The sequence below is a fragment of the Pristiophorus japonicus genome, chromosome 9, assembly GCF_044704955.1.
Source record: "Pristiophorus japonicus isolate sPriJap1 chromosome 9, sPriJap1.hap1, whole genome shotgun sequence".
Lineage (NCBI taxonomy): Eukaryota > Metazoa > Chordata > Chondrichthyes > Pristiophoridae > Pristiophorus > Pristiophorus japonicus.
This window is the reverse complement of record NC_091985.1, coordinates 49,337,274-49,360,446: the sequence shown is the minus strand read 5'-3', so window position 1 is coordinate 49,360,446 and position 23,173 is coordinate 49,337,274. Positions and strand designations below refer to the sequence as shown.

At 46.0% G+C, this 23,173-nt stretch overlaps 1 protein-coding gene across 3 annotated transcripts in view; it reads left to right on the top strand.

Moving 5' to 3' along the window:
- The window catches only part of LOC139273041 (tetratricopeptide repeat protein 7A-like), a 491,323-nt gene that overhangs the window by 146,592 nt on the left and 321,558 nt on the right, over positions 1-23,173 (top strand). For all 3 annotated transcript variants that reach the window (XM_070889337.1, XM_070889338.1, XM_070889339.1), the window contains one exon: positions 15,540-15,677. In XM_070889337.1, coding sequence (XP_070745438.1) covers positions 15,540-15,677 — 138 coding nt within the window. The remainder of the gene's footprint in view (positions 1-15,539; positions 15,678-23,173) is intronic.

The following is a 23,173-nucleotide window of genomic DNA, read 5'->3' as shown; positions in this document are numbered from 1 at the left end:
GCTCGGTGTTCCGGACGGCAGTACTAGAGTGAGAGGTGCGGGCTGGGACGGTGGGACGCTCGGTGTTCTAGATGGCAGTACTAGGACGAGAGGCGCGGGCTGGGACAGTGCGGCCCTGGGTCTTACATCCGGCACCACTCCAGTGCGAGCCGTGGGCTGGGATGGTGGGTCAATGCGTGTAAACTGCTCCATTATATCAGCAGCACCACTGGGACCCGCAACGTCGGAATCAAAACCATGGAAGGTGGAACCAGAACCTATGCTAGGGGTTGAATCTCTGATGCCCCTTAATGTGGGCTCATAAACATTAATTTGGAAGGTCTCCCCTGTAGAGATTTCAGTCATCGCCGCCAGCATCCAGTCTAGATCATCCGCATCTGGTTCTACTGATTCTTGTTCTGGATCTTCAGGATCTTCAGGGTTGGCATCATCATTGTAAAGTCCTTACTCTACAGCATGAAACCACATGAGGCGCATTCTGGGGACAAGGTCACTCTGTGACCTTAACTCTTTAGTCACAGGACTCCAAAGACGATGACCCTGCGTGAGACCTCCCTTTCTATACCTGTGAGATCAGGTAAGGATTGTCTCCCACAAGTTCACCCCTTGTGGTCAAGGTGTGCATCTAGGTTGAGAGTATACAGTAGTACAGTGGTGTTACATTGTGGTTACATACATGACATCACCTCCCCCCCCCCCCCCAAAAGTCTTATTGGGATCATAGGTTTAGTCTTTCAGGTGGTCTACGCTCCCTCGTGGAGCGCCGCAGTTGGGGCTCTGGTTGTTGGACACTGACGTGAGTGTCTGTCACCTGTGGTGATTCTGGCCTGTCCGGGCTGACCGCAGGGACTGTGCATTCTTCTGATTGCTCTTGTTGCTCGTTTACTGGCGGTGTTGTGAGCTCCATCTCATGGTCTTCTTCAGGTACCTCCGTGTCGATGCTCAACTTTTTTTTTACTTGGTCCAGATGCTTACGGCATATCTGACCATTGTTGAGTTTTACCACGATGACCCTATTCCCCTCTTTGTCAATTACAGTGCCCTCAAGCCATTTGGGCCCCATAGTGTGATTGAGGATGAATACAGGATCATTTATTTCTATACATCTCCCTCTCGAATTACGGTCATGTTACTCGTTTTGTGACTTGCGCTTGCCCTCAACTATGTCGGTCAGGACTGGGTGAATGAGGGACAACCGAGTTTTGAGTGTCCGTTTCATAAGTAGCTCTGCGGGAGGGACCCCCGTGAGCGAGTGCGGTCGGGATCTATAGGCCAGCAGGAGGCGCGATAGGCGGCATTGTAGTGAGGGTCCTTGAATCCTGAGCATACCTTGCTTAATGATTTGGACTGCACGTTCCACCTGGCCATTGGAGACCAGCTTGAACGGCGCAGTCCTGACGTGGTTGATGCCATTGCCCGACATAAATTCTCGGAATTCGCAGCTTGTGAAACATGGGACATTATTACTAACCAGGGTGTGCGGCAAGCCATGGGTTGCAAAGATCGCACGTAGGCTTTCCATGGTGGTGGATGACGTGCATGAATTCAGAATGATGCACTCGATCCATTTCGAGTACGCATCTACCACAATAAGGAACATCTTACCCATGAACGGGCCCGCATAGTCAACATGAATGCGTGACCATGGCCTGGTGGGCCAGGGCCACGGGCTGAGCGGGGCCTCCCTGGGGGCATTACCCAGCTGGGCACACGTCGTGCACCTGCGAAAACAGTGTTCCAGGTCAGAATCAATTCCAGGCCACCAAACGTGTGACCGGACAATGGCCTTCATCAGCACAATGCCTGGGTGCTTGCTGTGGAGTTCCCTGATGAATGCCTCCTTGTCCTTCTGGGGCATAACTACCTGGCTGCCCCATAGTAGGCAGTCGGCTTGGATGGAGAGCTCATCCATCCGCCTGTGGAACAGTCTGACCTCCTCAGGGCATGCTCCGTGTGCAGGCGCCCAATCCCCAGTCAGGACACATTTCTTAATCAGGGATAGGAGGGGATCTCTGTCCAGATTTTGATCTGGTGGGCTGTGATGGGGGAGCCTGCGCTGTCAAAGGCAGCCTTGACCATCTCAGCGCTTTGCTCCGCTGCCCCCTCAGTGGTGGCCAGTGGAAGCCTGCTGAGTGCATCAGCGCAATTTTCAGTGCCGGGCTGGTGCCGGATGGAGTAGTCATAAGCAGCCAGCGTGAGAGCCCATCGCTGTATGCGAGCTGATGCGTTGGCATTGATAGCCTTGCTGTCTGACAACAGGGATGTTAATGGGTTGTGGTCCGTCTGTAATTCAAACTTCCTACCAAAGAGGTACTGATACATTTTTTTTACACCCTAGACACATGCAAGCGCTTCCTTCTCGATCATCCCATATCCCCTTTCTGCTTGAGAGAGCGACCTGGAGGCATAAGCCACAGATTGTAGTTGACCCTCAGCATTGCCCTGCTGCAACACGCACCCAACCCCATAGGACGATGCATCACATGTCACAACCAATTTTTTACAGGGGTCGTACAGGGTCAACAACTTGTTTGAACAATGTAGGTTTCGCGTCCGATTAAAAGCCAGTTCCTGACAGTGCCCCCAAAACCAATCGCAACCCTTACGCAGGAGCACATGTAGCGGCTCCAACAACATGCTCAAGTTCGGCAGAAAGTTCCCGAAATAGTTCAACAGTTCCAGGAATGAACGTAACTCCGATGTGTTGCAGGGCTTGAGTGCTTGTCCAATCGCCTCTGTTTTGGATTCGGTGAGCCGAATCCCATCTGCAGCAACCCTCCTGCCTAGAAACTCAACCTCAGGAGCTAAGAACACACATTTAGACTTCTTGAGTTGCAGGCCTACCCGTTCCAGTCGGTGTTGCACCTCCTTCAGGTTGTGGAGGTGTTCCTCGGTGTCTCAACCCGTGATGAGGATGTTGTCCTGGAATACGATCGTTCCAGGAATAGATTTAAGCAGGCTTTCCATGTTTCGTTGAAAAATCGCGGCCGCTGATCGAATGCCAAATGGGCACCTGTTATAAACGAACAGTCCCTTGTACGTGGTGATGGTGGTCAGTAGTTTGGATTCGTCGGCCATTTTCTGGCTCATATAGGCTGAAGTGAGGTCCAACTTGGTGAACAGCTTGCTGCCTCCAGTGTGGCGAAGAGGTCCGCCTCTCTCGGGAGCGGATAATGATCTTGTAGGGACACCCGATTGATGGTGGCCTTGTAGTCGCCACAGATCCTGACAGGGCCATCCGCTTTTAGAACGGGAATGATGGGGCTCGCTCAGTCACTGTATTCAACAGGCGAGATGATACCCTCTCTCAACAGCCAGTCCAATTTGCTCTCGATCTTTTCCCGCATCACATACGGCACCGCTCTGGCTTTGTGGTGCACTGGCCTGGTGTCCGGGGTGATGTGTATCACCACTTTAGTGCCTTTGAAAGTCCCGACGCCAGGTTGGAACAGTGAATCGAATTGTTGTAGGACTTGTCAGCACGAACTTCGCTCCACAGATGACATTGCGTGAACATCCCCCCATTTCCAGTTCATCTCGGCTAACCAGCTCCTCCAACAGTGCGGGACCATTGCCTGGGACAATCCAGAGCGGTAGCCGATTCACTAACCATTGTGTGTGACCGCCAACATTGCACTGCCGAGCACCGGAATGATTTCTTTAGTGTAAGTCCATGATTGTGTGTCAACACGTGCTAATTTGCATTTACTGGCTTTAAGTGGCCATAGCTTCTCGAATTGCTGAACACCCATGATTGACTGGCTTGCCCCAATGTCCAGTTCCATGCGTACAGGGATTCCGTTTAATAAGACCCTCATCATCATTGGTAGCGTTTTGGTGTATGAACTGTGAATATTCGCCACATGGACCCGCTGCACCTCGGCGTCCAGCGATTTGCCCCAAAAGTCATCCTGCCTCAAAGAACCCTCTTCTGGTCCATCCGCCTCATATATTAGTCTGGTTGCAGGCTTCCTGCACATTCGAGCTAAGTGGCCACTGAGATTGCAGTTCCTGCAGACAAACTGTTGAAATCTGCAAGATCTAGCTGAGTGTTTTCCCCCACACCTCCAGCATGAGTTAAAGTTTCCATTGTTTGGAACAACAGGGCTATGGCCAGGCATTCCGCGCTGACTGTCCCTTTGACTGCTCTTAAGTACCCTATTAGTGGGTGTCAATGGCCCCATCCTGGGCCGCATTGTCCACTGTGATAGCGTGAATGTCCGATCAGCCTGCCATTGTCTCTGTTGAAGTCCTGCTCTGGGGTCTAATGCTTTGGACTTCCCCTGCCTGCCTGTAGGGCTCTGAGTCACATTAATGATGTTGACTCCCTGATCCATTGCCGCGTTAGAGGCAGAATTGCGCGCGTATATTATTTTCGTCTCTTCCTCCCCCGCCATGAAAGTTTGAGCCATCAAGGCCGCCGCTTCCAAGGTCAAATCCTTGGTCTCAATTAACTTGCAGTCAGTCGAGGAGGCGGGAGCTCGGAGCAGCGCGAGTCCGGGGTCGGCGAGAGGCCTATAAAGGCCAGCGGGAGTCGAGCAGTTCGAGCAGTCAGTCGAGGAGGCGGAGCTCGGAGCAGCGCGAGTCCAGGGTCGGCGAGAGGCCTATAAAGGCCAGCGGGATTCGAGCAGTTCGAGCAGTCAGTCGAGGAGGCAGGAGCTCGGAGCAGCGCGAGTCCAGGGTCGGCGAGAGGCCTATAAAGGCCAGCGGGAGTCGAGCAGTTCGAGCAGTCAGTCGAGGAGGCGGGAGCTCGGAGCAGCGCGAGTCCGGGGTCGGCGAGAGGCGTGCCGGTGCAGCTACAGGGAGAAGGCAAAGAAAGAAACAAAGGTGACGTCACAGCCTAGGGGGTAAGTGATTGGCTGGTGATTGGTGAGTAGTTTTTCTTTTTCTTCTTATATTAGTCAGTAACTTTTAACATTGTTGTTGCCAATTTAAGTGTATCTAAGGGTTCAGTCACGGCAGGAGAGCTCGGTCGGGTGTTATGCTCCTCCTGTACCATGTGGGAACTCAGGGACACTTCCGGTGTCCCTGACGACTACGTGTGCGGGAAGTGTGTCCACCTCAAGCTCCTGACGGTCCGCGTTACGGAATTGGAGCTGAGGGTGGATTCACTCTGGAGCATCCACGATGCTGAGAATGACGTGAGTATCACGTGTAGTGAGTTGGTCTTACCGCAGGGAAAGGGTCCACAGCCAGATAGGGAATGGAAGACCAGCAGGAAGAGTAGTGCAAGGAAGGTAGTGCAGGGGTCCCCTGCGGTCATCCCCCTGCAAAACAGATACACCGTTTTGAGTACTGTTGAGGGGAATGACTCATCAGGGGAGGGCAGCAGCAGCCAAGTTCATGGCACCGTGGCTGGCTCTGCTGCACAGGAGGGCAAGAAAAAGAGTGGGACAGCAATAGTGATAGGGGATTCAATGGTGAGGGGTATAGATAGGCATTTCTGCGGCCGCGACCGAGACTCCAGGATGGTATGTTGCCTCCCTGGTGCAAGGGTCAAGGATGTCTCGGAGCGGGTGCAGGACATTCTGAAATGGGAGGGAGAACAGCCAGTTGTCGTGGTGCACATTGGTACCAACGACATAGGTAAAAAAAGGGATGAGTTCCTACGAAACGAATTTAAGGAGCTAGGAGCTAAATTAAAAAGTAGGACCTCAAAAGTAGTAATCTCGGGATTGCTACCAGTGCCACATGATAGTCAGAGTAGGAATCGCAGGATAGCGCAGATGAATATGTGGCTTGAGCAGTGGTGCAGCAGGGAGGGATTCAAATTCCTGGGGCATTGGGACCGGTCTGGGGGAGGTGGGACCAGTACAAACCGGACGGTCTGCACTTGGGCAGGACCGGAACCACGTCCTAGAGGGAGTGTTTGCTAGTGCTGTTGGGGAGGATTTAAACTAATATGGCAGGGGGATGGGAACCAATGCAGGGAGACAGAGGGAAACAAAAAGGAGGCAAAAGCAAAAGACAGAAAGGAGATGAGGAAAAGTGGAGGGCAGAGAAACCCAAGGCAAAGAACAAAAAGGGCCACTGTACAGCAAAATTCTAAAAGGACAAAGGGTGTTAAAAAAACAAGCCTGAAGGCTTTGTGTCTTAATGCAAGGAGTATCCGCAATAAGGTGGATGAATTAATTGTGCAAATAGATGTTAACAAATATGATGTGATTGGGATTACGGAGACGTGGCTCCAGGATGATCAGGGCTGGGAACTCAACATTCAGGGGTATTCAACATTCAGGAAGGATAGAATAAAAGGAAAAGGAGGTGGGGTAGCATTGCTGGTTAAAGAGGAGATTAATGCAATAGTTAGGAAAGACATTAACTTGGATGATGTGGAATCTATATGGGTAGAGCTGCAGAACACCAAAGGGCAAAAAACGTTAGTGGGAGTTGTGTACAGACCTCCAAACAGTAATAGGGATGTTGGGGAGGGCATTAAACAGGAAATTAGGGGTGCATGCAATAAAGGTGTAGCAGTTATAATGGGTGACTTTAATATGCACATAGATTGGGCTAGCCAAACTGGAAGCAATACGGTGGAGGAGGATTTCCTGGAGTGCATAAGGGATGGTTTTCTAGACCAATATGTTGAGGAACCAACTAGGGGGGAGACCATCTTAGACTGGGTGTTGTGTAATGAGAGAGGATTAATTAGCAATCTCATTGTGCGAGGCCCCTTGGGGAAGAGTGACCATAATATGGTGGAATTCTGCATTAGGATGGAGAATGAAACAGTAAATTCAGAGACCATGGTCCAGAACTTAAAGAAGGGTAACTTTGAAGGTATGAGGCGTGAATTGGCTAGGATAGATTGGCGAATGATACTTAGGGGGTTGACTGTGGATGGGCAATGGCAGACATTTAGAGACCGCATGGATGAATTACAACAATTGTACATTCCTGTCTGGCGTAAAAATAAAAAAGGGAAGGTGGCTCAACCGTGGCTATCTAGGGAAATCAGGGATAGTGTTAAAGCCAAGGAAGTGGCATACAAATTGGCCAGAAATAGCAGCGAACCTGGGGACTGGGAGAAATTTAGAACTCAGCAGAGGAGGACAAAGGGTTTGATTAGGGCAGGGAAAATGGAGTACGAGAAGAAGCTTGCAGGGAACATTAAGGCAGATTGCAAAAGTTTCTATAGGTATGTAAAGAGAAAAAGGTTAGTAAAGACAAACGTAGGTCCCCTGCAGTCAGAATCAGGGGAAGTCATAACGGGGAACAAAGAAATGGCAGACCAATTGAACAAGTACTTTGGTTCGGTATTCACGAAGGAGGATACAAACAACCTTCCGGATATAAAAGGGGTCAGAGGGTCTAATAAGGAGGGGGAACTGAGGGAAATCTTTATTAGTCGGGAAATTGTGTTGGGGAAATTGATGGAATTGAAGGCCGATAAATCCCCAGGGCCTGATGGACTGCATCCCAGAGTACTTAAGGAGGTGGCCTTGGAAATAGCGGATGCATTGACAGTCATTTTCCAACATTCCATTGACTCTGGATCAGTTCCTATGGAGTGGAGGGTAGCCAATGTAACCCCACTTTTTAAAAAGGGAGGGAGAGAGCAAACAGGGAATTATAGACCGGTCAGCCTGACCTCAGTAGTGGGTAAAATGATGGAATCAATTATTAAGGATGTCATAGCAGTGCATCTGGAAAATGGTGACATGATAGGTCCAAGTCAGCATGGATTTGTGAAAGGGAAATCATGCTTGACAAATCTTCTGGAATTTTTTGAGGATGTTTCCAGTAAAGTGGACAAAGGAGAACCAGTTGATGTGGTATATTTGGACTTTCAGAAGGCTTTCGACAAGGTCCCACACAAGAGATTAATGTGCAAAGTTAAAGCACATGGGATTGGGGGTAGTGTGCTGACGTGGATTGAGAACTGGTTGTCAGACAGGAAGCAAAGAGTAGGAGTAAATGGGTACTTTTCAGAATGGCAGGCAGTGAGTAGTGGGGTACCACAAGCTTCTGTGCTGGGGCCCCAGCTGTTTACATTGTACATTAATAATTTAGACGAGGGGATTAAATGCAGTATCTCCAAATTTGCGGATGACACTAAGTTGGGTGGCAGTGTGAGCTGCGAGGAGGATGCTATTAGGCTGCAGAGTGACTTGGATAGGTTAGGTGAGTGGGCAAATGCATGGCAGATGAAGTATAATGTGGATAAATGTGAGGTTATCCACTTTGGTGGTAAAAACAGAGAGACAGACTATTATCTGAATGGTGACAGATTAGGAAAAGGGAAGGTGCAACGAGACCTGGGTGTCATGGTACATCAGTCATTGAAGGTTGGCATGCAGTTACAGCAGGCGGTTAAGAAAGCAAATGGAATGTTGGCCTTCATAGCGAGGGGATTTGAATACAGGGGCAGGGAGGTGTTGCTACAGTTGTACAGGGCCTTGGTGAGGCCACACCTGGAGTATTGTGTACAGTTTTGGTCTCCTAACTTGAGGAAGGACATTCTTGCTATTGAGGGAGTGCAGCGAAGATTCACCAGACTGATTCCCGGGATGGCGGGACTGACCTATCAAGAAAGACTGGATCAACTGGGCTTGTATTCACTGGAGTTCAGAAGAATGAGAGGGGACCTCATAGAAACGTTTAAAATTCTGACGGGTTTAGACAGGTAAGATGCAGGAAGAATGTTCCCAATGTTGGGGAAGTCCAGAACCAGGGGTCACAGTCTGAGGATAAGGGGTAAGCCATTTAGGACCGAGATGAGGAGAAACTTCTTCACCCAGAGAGTGGTGAATCTGTGGAATTCTCTACCACAGAAAGTAGTTGAGGCCAATTCACTAAATATATTCAAAAGGGAGTTAGATGAAGTCCTTACTACTCGGGGGATGAAGGGTTATGGCGAGAAAGCAGGAATGGGGTACTGAAGTTTCATGTTCAGCCATGAACTCATTGAATGGCGGTGCAGGCTCGAAGGGCCGAATGGCCTACTCCTGCACCTATTTTCTATGTTTCTATGTTTCTTTGTTTCCGCATGACTGATGCCCTCGATAAAGAAGTCCCTTAGCATCTCCCCCCTGCAGGCGTCTGTGAACTTAGAGGCTGGCCAAAAGCCGGAGGTCCGCTACGAAGTTCAGTATGCTCTGTCCTTCATGACGTTGGTGGGTGTAGAATCTGTGTCGGGCCATATGTATGCTACTCGCCGGTTTGAGGTGCTCCCCGATCAATTCGCTAAATTCTTCAAAGGTTTTGTCCGCTGGCTTTTCAGGTGCTAGTAAGTCCTTCATGAGCGCGTAAGTCTTTGGTCCACAGCTGGTCAAAAGATGAGCCCTTTGCTTGTCAGCCGCTGCAACCCCCAGCCATTCTTTCATAACGAAGCTTTGCTGAAGCCTCTCGACAAAATCGTCCCAGTCTTCCCCAACACAGTACCGTTCCTCTGTGCTACCGGTGGTCATTCTCGTGGGCCGTGATTTCCTGTTTCTCGTCGCCAATGTAAAGTCCTTACTCTACAGTATGAAACCACACGAGGCACATTCTGGGGACAAGGTCACTCTGTGACCTTAACTCTTTATTCACAGGACTCCAAAGACGATGACCCTGCGTGGGACCTCCCTTTTTATACCTGTGTGATCAGGTACGGAATGTCCTCCACAAGTTCACCCCTTGTGGTCAAGGTGTGCATCTAGATTGAGAGTATACAGTAATACAGTGGTGTTACATTGTAGTTACATACATGACAATCATCATCATCATCATGTTCTGCAAAATATATCAGAACAGTCAAATGTTTTAACAGCAAGGGAGGGGGCAGGATGGGTGGCATGAGTACTCTCACACATAGCAGGCCAGGCAGCAGGTTGATTTGAAGGGCCACGATGTATTTTCAGGACTTACCCACTTCCTCGCGTGCGGGCCCAGCTTGTGCTGTACTGATTGCTTTTCCCCATGTACGACTCATCATAGCAGCTACCCTCTGTTCCAAGGGTGTCAGTGGATGCAGATTGGGCGTGCCTCCTCCTGTCCGAGTTGCTTCCCTTTTGTTGTGGGCCAATTTCTTCTGCAAAGAGTAAAATATAACTTTTTACAGAGTGCGTCTTTCTGCAGAGTCGGACATACAGATAGTCACATGACAATTACGATTACATTAAAAAATGAAAATATCACTTAAACTAACTACTTGACCAAGGTTGTGCCATTTCTTTTTACATTGGCTTCCAGATCTCATGGTATGCACCACTGTGCAGTAATCTTCTGCACCTTGGTTCCAGCGTTTCTTCATTTCTTTAGGTGGCACTTTTGTGCGACCTCTGTTGCTGGTATCCAGCTCCTGCCATCTCTGCTCAATCACGTTTACTAATATCTCCACTTCCTCATGCAAGAAATTCTTTGCTCTTGGTGGACGTTGTTCCATTGCTGTATTGAATTGACACTCTTATTTTTCAAAGCACACAGTCCTTATTTTGCATGCACCTATGCAGCACTTGTTCTGGAAGTTTAACAGCAAAAAGCAGCACTCACTGATGTCAGCAGGTGATTTCTTCAACAGTGCTGCTAAAAGCGCTCCTTCAGGCATAAAAAAATCACCAAGATTCAATCCCAAGCCTTTCCAGAGGTCCACGAGACAAATCAGCACTTTCCTTCAAGTTCCTTTAAAAATAGCTGAGTGCCAATGTTTGTGACCTTCTGCGCATGCGCAGGGCTGCCGGCACGACGTCCTCGCATCTAAGTTAGCCCCGCCCACCTGCACTTCCAGAATCAGCACGATGCTGTGGCTCTGTCCCCCGCTGATCTCTGCACGCCGCGCCGAGCTCAGAGGGACCTGCAGGGAGGCCGAGAATTCCAAGGTAAGTTTTTGTCGCGCTTTTGGGCGCGAAAAACGGCCGTTGATGTCGGGGCTGCGCCATTCTAGGCGCGGCCCGAAACTTGACCCCGATATTTCTGTCTGGGGTCGCTCTGTTTTTATTGTGGGGTGCATTTCATACAGTCATACAGCACAGAAGGGGGCCATTGGGCCTATCACGCCCATGCTGACTCTTTGAAAGATTAGTCCTGCTTCCCTGCTCTTTCTCCATAGCCCTGCAAACTCAAGTGTATATCCGATTTCCCTTTTTAAAGTTGTCGAATCTGCTACCACCACCCTTTCAGGCAGTGCATTCCTGACCATCAAAACTCTCTGCGTAACAAAATAATTCTCCTCATCTACCCACTACTTCTTTTTCCATTTATTCATAAATTTGTGTTTTCTTTTTACCGACCTACCCGCCATTGGAAACAGTTCCTACTTATTTATTCTTTCAAAACTCTTCTCTGTTCTAAGGAGAACAATCTCAGCTTCTCCAGTCTCTCAACATATCTGAAATCCCTCGTCCCTGATGTCATCCTGGTAAATATCCTCTACACCCTTTCCAAGGCCTTGAGATCCTTTCCTAAGTGCCATGCCCAAAGGCGGACACGGTACACCAGCAGAGTCCTGACCAATTCAAGGTTTGCCACTGACAGCAGTATTCGAACATGTTGGAGATTTTGTATTTATGCAGTATCGCAAAGGTTGGACCCATATTTTCAATTCTATTCATCCCATCTTCTTTGATTTCAAGAGAGAGACTTTTAGAGGCCAACAATAATTTAAAACCCTCGAAAAGAGCGGGGAGCAAGAAGTCACCTTGCTTACAAACATAACAAGCTTAACTTACCCTAGGAGATGGGGTATTAAAGCACCTTGTGGCCTGATGTCCACTGGATCCAATGGCAGCACAATGATATAAATATGTTGTGAGTTGCAGCAGCTTGATGTCGTTGTGAGGGTTGGGAGCGAGGTGGGCTGGGAATTCTTTAGGCCATGATTACTTTGACTTTTTAAGACACTTTTACCTTGAAAGTCATCAATAGAGTCTCTCTCACACGCTCCTGCATAATTTCTCTCTTGCTCTGTTACATTCTGTTGCATGAATACCTGCTCTCTCATGCTTTCTCTGTCTCATGTTCTCTCACTGTCTCTCTCATTCTCTCTTTACCTTGCTGGTTTGCTCCTTGTCTCTATGTCCCATTCTCCCATCACTGTATCTGCCTCTCAAATCTTTTGTTCTTTCCCCTTGAGCTGCCTTGTGCGCTGCCCACTTGCATTCTCATGCTTTCTCTTGCGCTCGCACTCCCAATGTGTGTGTGTACATTTGTGCATTTTCAAATAGATGACTATCCCACTTTTCACGGTTTCTTCAGGTGGTAAGAGTGTTCCGCCACTGCTGTTGGAGACACCAAAACGTTCCTTCGGAGGGGATTCAGCTTGGGCTTAGCAGTACTGTATACTTGGGCTTAGCAGCACAAATATAAATTGCTGCCATTGATGGCCATTTTGAACGGGTTGACATCTCAGCTCTCCTTTACAGCCCAGCAATACATTTATGGTAGCTATCAGAGGAAGTCGAAGGCTGCATCTAACCTGGTAAAATTAATCATAGTTCCAGTTGAGTGGAAATTAGGCATTTCTGAATGCCTGTAGTGAAAATTAATTGTTGCAGTTTGTCACAGCACTTGGAGGTAAATTTTCTCCTGTGCAGTATGTGTAACAAAATCATAAATTTTAAAAAGCAGGTTTACAATTTTGTAACTTTACTGCACAGAGAAAATCTTACCTTTGGTTCTTCATTACATCTTCACCTTTATCAATGTTGCCCAGTTCACTGTCCTTAGTGGGATGACAATGGCAATTCCATTTTCTACCACTGTCAACCACTGTGCTGGGAAACTCTTGAGAGCTTTATATTTATTGACTGATACATAGAAACATAGAAGTGCAGGAGTAGGCCATTCGGCCCTTCGAGCCTGCACCGCCATTCAATGAGTTCATGGCTGAACATGAAACTTCAGTACCCCATTCCTGCTTTCTCGCCATACCGCTTGATCCCCCTAGTAATAAGGACTACATCTAACTCTTTTTTGAATATATTTAGTGAATTGGCCTCAACAACTTTCTGTGGTAGAGAATTCCACAGGTTCACCACTCTCTGGGTGAAGAAGTTTCACCTTATCTCGGTCCTAAATGGCTTACACCTTATCCTTAGACTGTGACCCCTGGTTCTGGACTTCCCCAACATTGGGAACATTCTTCCTGCATCTAACCTGTCTAAACCCGTCAGAATTTTAAACGTTTCTATGAGATCCCCTCTCATTCTTCTGAACTCCGCTGAATACAAGCCCAGTTGATCCAGTCTTTCTTGATGTATCAGTCCCGCCATCCCGGGAATCAGCAACAGTATATTTGGTACACTAGGAAACAGAGATCATTCTACAGGTCCTGCAGTAGTTTTCATATGTTACAGAACCTTGTATTTTCACCAGTTTGTTGTTACAATTGATTTTCTATCCGATATTACTACTTTGTCTCAAGTATAAGCTTGTGATTTATTGTATTTATATTTATTTTATTCATCTTACTATGGTAATTAACTAGTTTAGATATTTTCATCGCTAACTTATGTAATGTGATGGCATAAGATGTTCTAATTTCTTTTTACTTGAGGTCCAGGAATCTGTTACATTTACTGATTGACTCAAGAGTATGAGTTAATTCAGTGTTGTCTAATAAAAATTGCTGGCTAGGCATAGGTGTGGATATGGCGATACTGTTTTAGCCCCTTACATATACCCACACTACAAATAAATGTACTTCAAATGTGTATATTTACTTAATATCTAGCACCAATGAGAAAACACCATTTTACCAATAAGCGCACAAAAAAGGCCAAAGTACACATGCATACACCATACAACTATGTGTATTAACATCACACGTCCTACGATGGTATCTGTTACCCACTTTCTATTTACTAATCAGAAATGCAGCTCGTCACATTCGGATTCACAATTACCTACATGTGACTGATGGCTAATGTATTAGTCAACACTGAGTTAATTGAACTAATGGCTCAGGTTTGTTGATAGAAAAAGTCTGCTTCTGTTTACCTGGTATTCACAGATCATAAAGACTGGTACATTAATTAGTTAGCAGCTTCATGTATACACACCAAGTATCACCAAACAGATTCAGCTTTGGTACGACATGTTGTTGTAAAAAGTTACACTTGAGCCAGTGTTGTGCAATATGCTTGTGTGATTGCACCACCAGTGACAGACCTATAACTCACCCTAGTGATCCGCAGCTCAAAATACTATCTCAAGGCACGACCAAAATTTTTACCGGGGCTGTTAAACTGAAATAATATTGACATTTCAAAAGATTTTACTGATATCCTAAAGTCAAAGCTGCACCAGTTGGGAATTTTCAGGAGCTGATATTCAATGTTTCAGAATAAATTTGGTCAAAACCACAAGATGTAAATGAGCTGATACATAGATTTATTTTCCTCCCTACTTATTAATTAGATTGAAATCAGTCAACAAAGAACTTTATGGGTCATTGGCCCAGATTTTGTGGTCGGTATGGCAGCGTACTCTGAGTATGCTGCTATACCGCCTTTGAAATCCACGGCTAGTTTGTGATTTGCACATGCACAAAATTCGGAACTTTCAGCATGTCAATGTACGCATTGTCCGCCCAGACCATGAAAAAGCAATCGCTGGTGCAGAATTAGGCTATATTTGCTCACCGACCGGCCAGCAACTGTGTTATGGTGCAACTAAAGTGAGTGCATGAGGCAAAAACAGTATTGCCGTATCCACAACTGTGGCTAGTCAGCAATTTTTATTGGACAACATTGAATTAACTCATACTCTTGAGTCAGTCAGTAAATGTCAACAGATTCTTGGACCTCAAGTAAAAAGAAATTAGAACATCTTGTACCACAGCGTAAGGGGATATCTAAGTCATTAATTAAACATTCAGATCGTAAATTATACACATACACTGTGTGAAATGAGTTTCTGAAAATAGTGACCCGGATTACAGTTTTAATGATGACTAAAATTATCAAAAAATTAAATTTTTAGTGAGGTTGGAGGAATGAAGGTAACTATGAATAAAGTTCCAATTCTGTAAATTGTAATTAGATTAGATTTCAGGACTCCATAACATCTCATTGGGGATTCCCTTCGGAAATGATTAAAATGGAATTCTGCTTTGTGGTTTGAGGATCAGGCCCATGTGATCCCAGATACGATTCTGAACCGCCTGCGTCCCTGGGTCATTAAGCCGCCCTCCACCTCGAGGCCTAAGACTGCACGTTTTCGCAGCCTTGTCACCAGCAAGTAGGTTCATACCTCTTTCACGGGTCGGAGGCGTACTCTGGATGTATGCGCCTCTGACCGCAAATTTTGGTCCAATATTGTGTCGATAGCTTTACCAAGCCAAGTCATTTGGGCTGAATCAAAAATCTCTCGGTCCTAAGACAAGACCTCAGGACCTCAAAATTCCAGAAATCGTATCCTTCCTCCTATAATGTGCAGGATTTTAAAAGCCCAGCTATGATTTAACACCCCATCTTGTTCCAAGCTTAGTGACATCCTGCAGTGTAGGACTTGGCCCTTCAGCTTGTTTTCGCAACAAAAAAAATAATTTGAGAATAGTGACAACTTATACATTTATATCTTTTTAAAATAATAAAATTTTTTAAACATTTGTGCAGGCAAACCGAGATGCTGTTATAAGCCGTGCGCCAGACCAGAGAGAGGACCGCAACATCAGCTTCCAGAATGCCTCTGCACTGTACGATCTCTTGAGCATAACTCTGGGCAGAAGGGGACAGTATGAAATGCTCTCAGAAGTAAGCAGTTAATTTTATTTTTGAATAGGAGCATGAGGTGGGTGCATAAATTGATTCAGATGCACAAATTTAGCTGCAGAATGTGCGCAGATTGGAAAAAAATTGAACACATGAATTATGGACCAGTTAGTATGAAAGGAGGTGTCTATTGAAAATTAGTCTTCATTAGTAATTGTGAAGGAGCGTGTAATGAATTCAAACAGATGTACCGGAAGATAAATGCTATAACAGAAGATACGATAATAGTGAGCAGATTGGGGGGAAAAAAGAGCTACTTTTATTGTGTCGACAAATTTTCTTTCTACCCCCAAGAATTCGAGTCAAATGTGAACTGTTGCTTGCTCTTCAGTAAACAGGATATGTACTGTTTGAAACTGAGCTTAGCCTGTTTCAAATGATGTTCTTCCAAGTTCCTGGGCAGTCACCATTACCCAAAATAGACATCTTGAAAATACATTTTTGATTTCTAACATATCACCAATGGTTTTGTTCCTACCCTTTCTTAATTTTCATCTACACGTTCATTCCTATTTATACATGAGAAAATCTTTATTTACTAACCAAAACTGCTCTGAGGCTGGCTCTTCCACTGTTAGCAGTGGTAACAGACACATCGTTGAGAGGGTGAGGTGCCCCATCTGATGGAGAACTGCGCTTGGGGCAAGTCAACCTGATGTCGAGAAGTCCACATAAACGACGCCAGATCCCGTTTTGACTCGGGTCGGCGCAAAAAATGTTTAATCTTGCGCACATGGTTATCGCCGGTGTTCAAATGTTGGCAAAAATTGGAAAGTGAGTATTTCACGCCAAAAAATGTTTGGATGCCAAATAAGGTGCACAATCTTGGCAAAAATAGGGGCCTTGATCAGTACATTTCCGGCCCAACGAGGAAGACGGCATTGCTGGTTCTGGGGAATCAAATGAGTCAGGTGGATCAAGTTTCAGTAGGGGAACATTTAGGGAACAGTGATCATAATATCATAAGGTTTAGATTAGCTATGGAAAATGACAAAAAGCAATCTAGAGTAAAAATACTTAATTGGAGGAAGGCCAATTTCAATAGGTTGAGAATTGACCTAGCTTGGGTAAATTGGATCAAAGATTGGTAGGCAAAACTGTAATTGAACAATGGCTGCTTTTAAAGAGATGGTTCAGGTACGGTAGAGGTACATTCCCACGAGGGGGAAAGGTAAGGAAACCGAAGCCAGAGCTCCCTGGATGATGAAAGATACAGAGAGTAAGATGAAGCAGAAAAAGAGTGCGTATGACGGATGTCAGCTTGAGAATACAAGTGAGAACCAGGCTGAACATAGAATGTTCAGAGGGGAAGTGAAAAAAGAAATAAGAGGGGCAAAGAAAGAGCATGAGAATAGACTGGCAGGCATATAAATAGTAAATGGAGGAATGGGGCCGATTAGGGACCAAAAAGGAGATCTACCCACGGAGGCAGAGCGCATGGCTAAAATACTAAATTAGTTCTTTGCATCTGTCTTTACCAAGGAAGAAAATGCTGCCAAAGTCATAGTGAAAGAGGAGGTATTTGAGATATTGGAGGGGATACAAATTTGATAAAGAGGAGGTACTAAAAAGGCTGGCTGTACTTAAAGTAGATATGTCAACAGGAACAAATAGGATGCAACCTTGGATGTTGAGGGAAGTAAAGGTGGAAATTGCGGAGGAACTGGCCATAATCTTCCTTGGATACGAGGGTGACGCCAGAGGACTGGATAATTGCAAATGTTACACCCTTGTTTAAAAAAGGGTGTAAGGATGAACCCAGCAACTACAGGCCAGTCAGCTTAACCTCGGTGGTGGGAAAATTAACAGTCACTTAGACAAGTGTGGATTAATTAAGGGAAGCCAGCACAGATTTGTTAAAGTCAAATTGTGTTTAACTAACTTGATTGAATTTTTTGATGAGGTAACAAAGAGGGTTGATTAGAGCAATGCGGTTGATGTACTTCTAAAAGGCATTTGATAAAGTGCCACATAATAGGCTTACAAGCAAAGTTGAAGCCCATGGAATAAAAAGGACAGTGGCAACATGCTACGAAATTGGCTAAGTGACAGGAAACAGAGAGACAAAGTGGTGAACGGTTGTTTTTCGGACTGGAGGAAGGTATACAGTGGTGTTCCCCAGAGATCGGTATTGGGACCACTGCTTTTCTTGATATATATTAATGATTTGGATGTACAGGGCACTATTTTCAAATTTACGGATTACACAAAACTTGGAAGTATAGTGAACTGTGAAGAGGATGGGGATAGACTTAAAGAGGACATAGACAGGCTGGTGGAATGGGCGGACACGTAACAGATGAAGTTTAACGCAGAAAAGTGTGAAGTGATACATTTTGGTAAGAAGAACAAGGAGAGGCAATATAAACTAAAGGGTACAATTTAAAAGGGGGTGCAGAAACAGAGAGACCTGGGGGTATATGGGCACAAATCATTGTCGGTGGCAGGACACATTGAGAAAGCCAGTTAAAAAAGCGTATGGCATCCTGGGCTTTTTAAATAGAGGCACAGAGTACAAAAGCAAAGAAGTTATGATGAACCTTTATGAAACATTGGTTTTGCCAAATCTGGAGGATTGTGTCCAATTCTGGGCACCACACTTTAGGAAGGATATGAAGGCCTTCAAGAGGGTGCAGAAAAGATTTACAATTGTTCCAGGGCTGAGGGACTTCAGTTACATGGATAGACTGGAGAAGCTGGGGTTGTTCTCCTTAGAGCAGAGCAGGTTAAGAAGAGATTTGATAGAGATGTTCAAAATCATGAGGGATCTGGACAGAGTAGATAGAGAGAAAGTGTTCACATTGGCGGAAGGGTCGAGAACCAGAGGACACAGATTTAAGGTGATTGGCAGAAGATCCAAAGGCGACATGAAGAATAACTTTTTTTACACAGTAAGTGGTTAAGATCTGGAATGCATTGCCTGAGAGGATGGTGGAGGCAGATTCAATCCTGGCTTTCAAAAGGAAATTAGATAAGTACCTGAAGGAAAGAAATTGCAGGGCTATGGGGAAAGGGCCAGGGATTGGGACTAGCTGAAGTGCTCTTACAGAGAGCTTGATGGACCAAATGGCCTCCTTCTGTCCTGTAACCATTCTATGATTCTACTCATCTCACAGTTCATCATCAGTAGTGGAAGACCCACCAAGAGGTGGTTCAGAACATTTTCAGAAGTTGGGAGTGTTTGTTCTCTCCAAACAACCATTAATTTTTGTGGTCTGCTTAAGGACAAAGGCTGTCAGCCGGATGGTTGGATGATATCTCCTTTCCTTGATACAAACATTTCTGTATGGGTTGCTGCTGATTCCACGGGAAATGTAAGCTGACAGAGCAACAGGCACCTCATTATTGACCCTGCAAAATGCGGTGTTCTCGGCAATGATCATAGACTGGATCCTGTTGCCTCACAGGAGGGAAGTCCTCTTTAATAGTTGCCGGGTCAAATATTGCGGGCAAACCTAGAGACATTGGCCGTGATTTCACCTACCAAGGTGGTTTCGCTGCAGCCGGGGTCAGCAGCGGGTTTCAACCCGCTCTGTTGAAATTATTTTGCATTGATTGGGCTTTTTAAGCCCGCTCAGCAAGGTTCCCGGCCAATTAAAAGGAAGAGGCTCTGATGACATCATTTGATGACATGTCATTAGCGGATTTCCTTAAAGGGACCGTGGACAAATTGATTTTGACAGTTGTGCTGTCAGTGTTCTACAGCTGCTGTAAACACTGACCAGCACTGCACAAAGGTGCACGGCAGCACCCAGGCTCTCCCATGACTCCCTCCATATGCTTCTGGAGGGAGTCACAGCACACAGGGAGGTTCTCTTCCCTTCCAATGGGTGGAAGAGACCTCCCCGGGAGACCAATGCAGCATGGTTGCACATTGCGCAGGAGGACACAAGCAGGGATGTCGTCAGGAGGACCAGGCTGCAGTGGCGCAAACCTGTCAATTATCTCAGTAGATCACTAAATGTTACTGCAAAGCCACACTCAACCTCATCCTGCTGTGCCATACATCACATAAGAACATAAGAACATAAGAATTAGGAACAGGAGTAGGCCATCTAGCCCTTCGAGCCTGCTCCGCCATTCAACAAGATCATGGCTGATCTGGCCGTGGACTCAGCTCCACTTACCCTCCCGCTCCCCGTAACCCTTAATTCCCTTATTGGTTAAAAATCTATCTATCTGTGATTTGAATACATTCAATGAGCTAGCCTCAACTGCTTCCTTGGGCAGAGAATTCCACAGATTCACAACCCTCTGGGAGAAGAAATTCCTTCTCAACTCGGTTTTAAATTGGCTCCCCCGTATTTTGAGGTTGTGCCCCCTAGTTCTAGTCTCCCCGACCAGTGGAAACAACCTCTCTGCCTCTATCTTGTCTATCCCTTTCATTATTTTAAATGTTTCTATAAGATCACCCCTCATCCTTCTGAACTCCAAGGAGTAAAGACCCAGTCTACTCAATCTATCATCATAAGGTAACCCCCTCATCTCTGGAATCAGCCTCGTGAATCGTCTCTGTACCCCCTCCAAAGCTAGTATATCCTTCCTTAAGTAAGGTGACCAAAACTGCACGCAGTACTCCAGGTGCCGCCTCACTAATACCCGATACAGTTGCAGCAGGACCTCCCTGCTTTTGTACTCCATCCCTCTCGCAATGAAGGCCAACATTCCATTCGCCTTCCTGATTACCTGCTGCACCTGCAAACTAACTTTTTGGGATTCATGCACAAGGACCCCCAGGTCCCTCTGCACCGCAGCATGTTGTAATTTCTCCCCATTCAAATAATATTCCCTTTTACTGTTTTTTTTCCCAAGATAGATGACCTCACACTTTCCGACATTGTATTCCATCTGCCAAACCTTAGCCCATTCGTTTAACCTATCTAAATCTCTTTGCAGCCTCTCTGTGTCTTCTACACAACCCGCTTTCCCACTAATCTTTGTGTCATCTGCAAATTTTGTTACACTACACTCTGTCCCCTCTTCCAGGTCATCTATATATATTGTAAACCGTTGTGGTCCCAGCACCGATCCCTGTGGCACACCACGAACCACCGATTTCCAACCCGAAAAGGACCCATTTATCCCGACTCTCTGCTTTCTGTTAGCCAGCCAATTCTCTATCCATGCTAATACATTTCCACTGACTCCGCGTGCCTTTATCTTCTGCAGTAACCTTTTGTGTGGCACCTTATCGAATGCCTTTTGGAAATCTAAATACACCACATCCATCGGTACACCTCTATCCACCATGCTCGTTATATCCTCAAAGAATTCCAGTAAATTAGTTAAACATGATTTCCCATCACATCCCCATCACTCTGCCTTCCCTACCCTACTCCTGCACATCCTTACTCACGCCAACTTACCTTGTACCTCTACCCATCCCTCTCTCTCTGACTACACTATCACATACCCATCTCACGAGCCACCCCTCACACTCACCCTCATCCTCGTGCAAGCATACCAACTAACAACACACAAGGGTAGGCACTTGGGTGTTTTAGCCAATGATCATGTAAAGTTTTTGTTAATGTAGTGTCAAACAATTAAATCTTTATTTTGAACACTTTGCGTTCTTGAACAGATATGTGTGCACCTTTGGAAAGTGGTTTACTGAGTTGCAGTGAATGTTGAGACATAAGTGTACCCCCCCACCCTCCCCCCCCAATGGTGATGAGTGTGTAAGGAGGAGAAGGTCGGTGATGTTATTGGTGCTGCTGGTGTACCTGCTGATGGTGTTAGGGCTGATCGTGGTGGGATTCTGGGGACCAAGGTGAGACTTTTTCAAGGGCACTAATGCTGATGGAATAGATGGCAGGTGAGGTTGAGTTGACAGAAGCGTTCTGTCAACGGTGGGAGAGATTGTTCAATGAGGTGATACTGGATAGAGAGTTTGCTCCAAACACTTGCAAGTTGCATAAAGCTGAATCTGTCTTCCAAATGCAGTAAGCAACAGCGTCTAACCTTGGAAGGTGACCTTTGGAATGGGAGCTTTTATAGATTATTTGAGCTGTCAAGTTAAGAAATCATTATATGCTGATACAACACCCAATCTTCTTACCTAGCGTGATCTTTGAGCAGCAGGGAAGCTGTTGGCAAACTTTTAAAATCTAAAGATCAGCTTAAAATAGTTTTTAAGTGCGTGTTAGCAAGCTCTTAATAATCTAAATTGCCTCACCCGCCATTTGGTGTGCAGTCTGATCAGCGCTGACAGACCCGACACCTGGGAGACTAGCGTGGAGTCGGATTGACAGCCAGGTTCCGATCCGCTGTCAATCATTTCAAATTTAACAGCTGACCCGCTTCTGATCCCGTTCTCTCTGCCCCATTCTCTCAGCACCAGTAAAATTCCGGCCAATCTGTTTGATATCCTGGTCATTGAAAGATGATGACCGTTAGATCAACATCTTCTATCGTAATGGTAGATATTCTACTCGATTTGTCTGAGGTTCCACAAGTATGACTTATAATACTAAAAGGAAAACATTTGTGCAGTGGTGTTCTAGTAAGTCATTAGTCTTATTTCATATGATGTCCCTCATATTATGGAGTATCTCAAGCATCTGTTTGATATTGATTTGAAATCTAATTCTATTTAAGTTCATGTTGTGGCTTACAATCTTTCATGACCTATTTGCAATTAGATTGTTGGGAGACTACTTTTTGTGTCCTATTTTGTATAAGCTGCTGAAAATTGTGCCCAGTTTGGCCTTCGTGGTTCCCATTTGGGACCATAATTTAGTTCTTAACAAGCTCCCAGCCATCAAACCACCCATTGTACTTGATTATAGGTTTCTTTTAATGTAGTAGCTGCCCTTCTGTTATCATTTGTCTTGACTCAATGGGGGATAATTTTAACCCCCCCAAAAAGGTGGGTTGGTGTCAAGTAGATGTAAAATATTTTACATTTCAAACCCGCTGCCAACCCGTCCAATTCTGGGTTTAACGGCGGTGGGACAGAAGGCAGGCAGCCATCCCACTTCCAGGATGCGGGTTAGCCATTTAAATATTATGAGGCTGGGAGCCTCGCATTTTACCTCTCATAGGTTTAACCCTGGCCGGCCGGGTTTCCCAGGCCTCTGGAAACCCGGGAGCTAAAAGGAAATGAGGACAGCTTTGGGGAAAATCCTCTTTACAGCATTGCTTGTGGGCCAGGAGGAGTAGGGGTGCTTCCTCCCTGCTTACCCTCTTGCCTGCCCATTGCAACTCCCCACCCCAGATCGGGAAATCGGATACCCCGCAACGCTCCCACCAACACAGCAGCAGGTTACTTACCTGCTCCTGCTTCTTCTGCTCCCCGCCCTAAGGGAGCCAAAATAAGGCTGCCTTCCAGGTGGGAATCTGTTGAGGGGGGGGGGAAAAGACGCACGCTGTGAAATTAAAACCCACCCTATTAAATATCAGGGCCAGTGTCTTTGTGAACTGCTGGCTCTTGTACTTCAGCTGTAATCTGATGGAGTAATCTTTAGGACTCATCA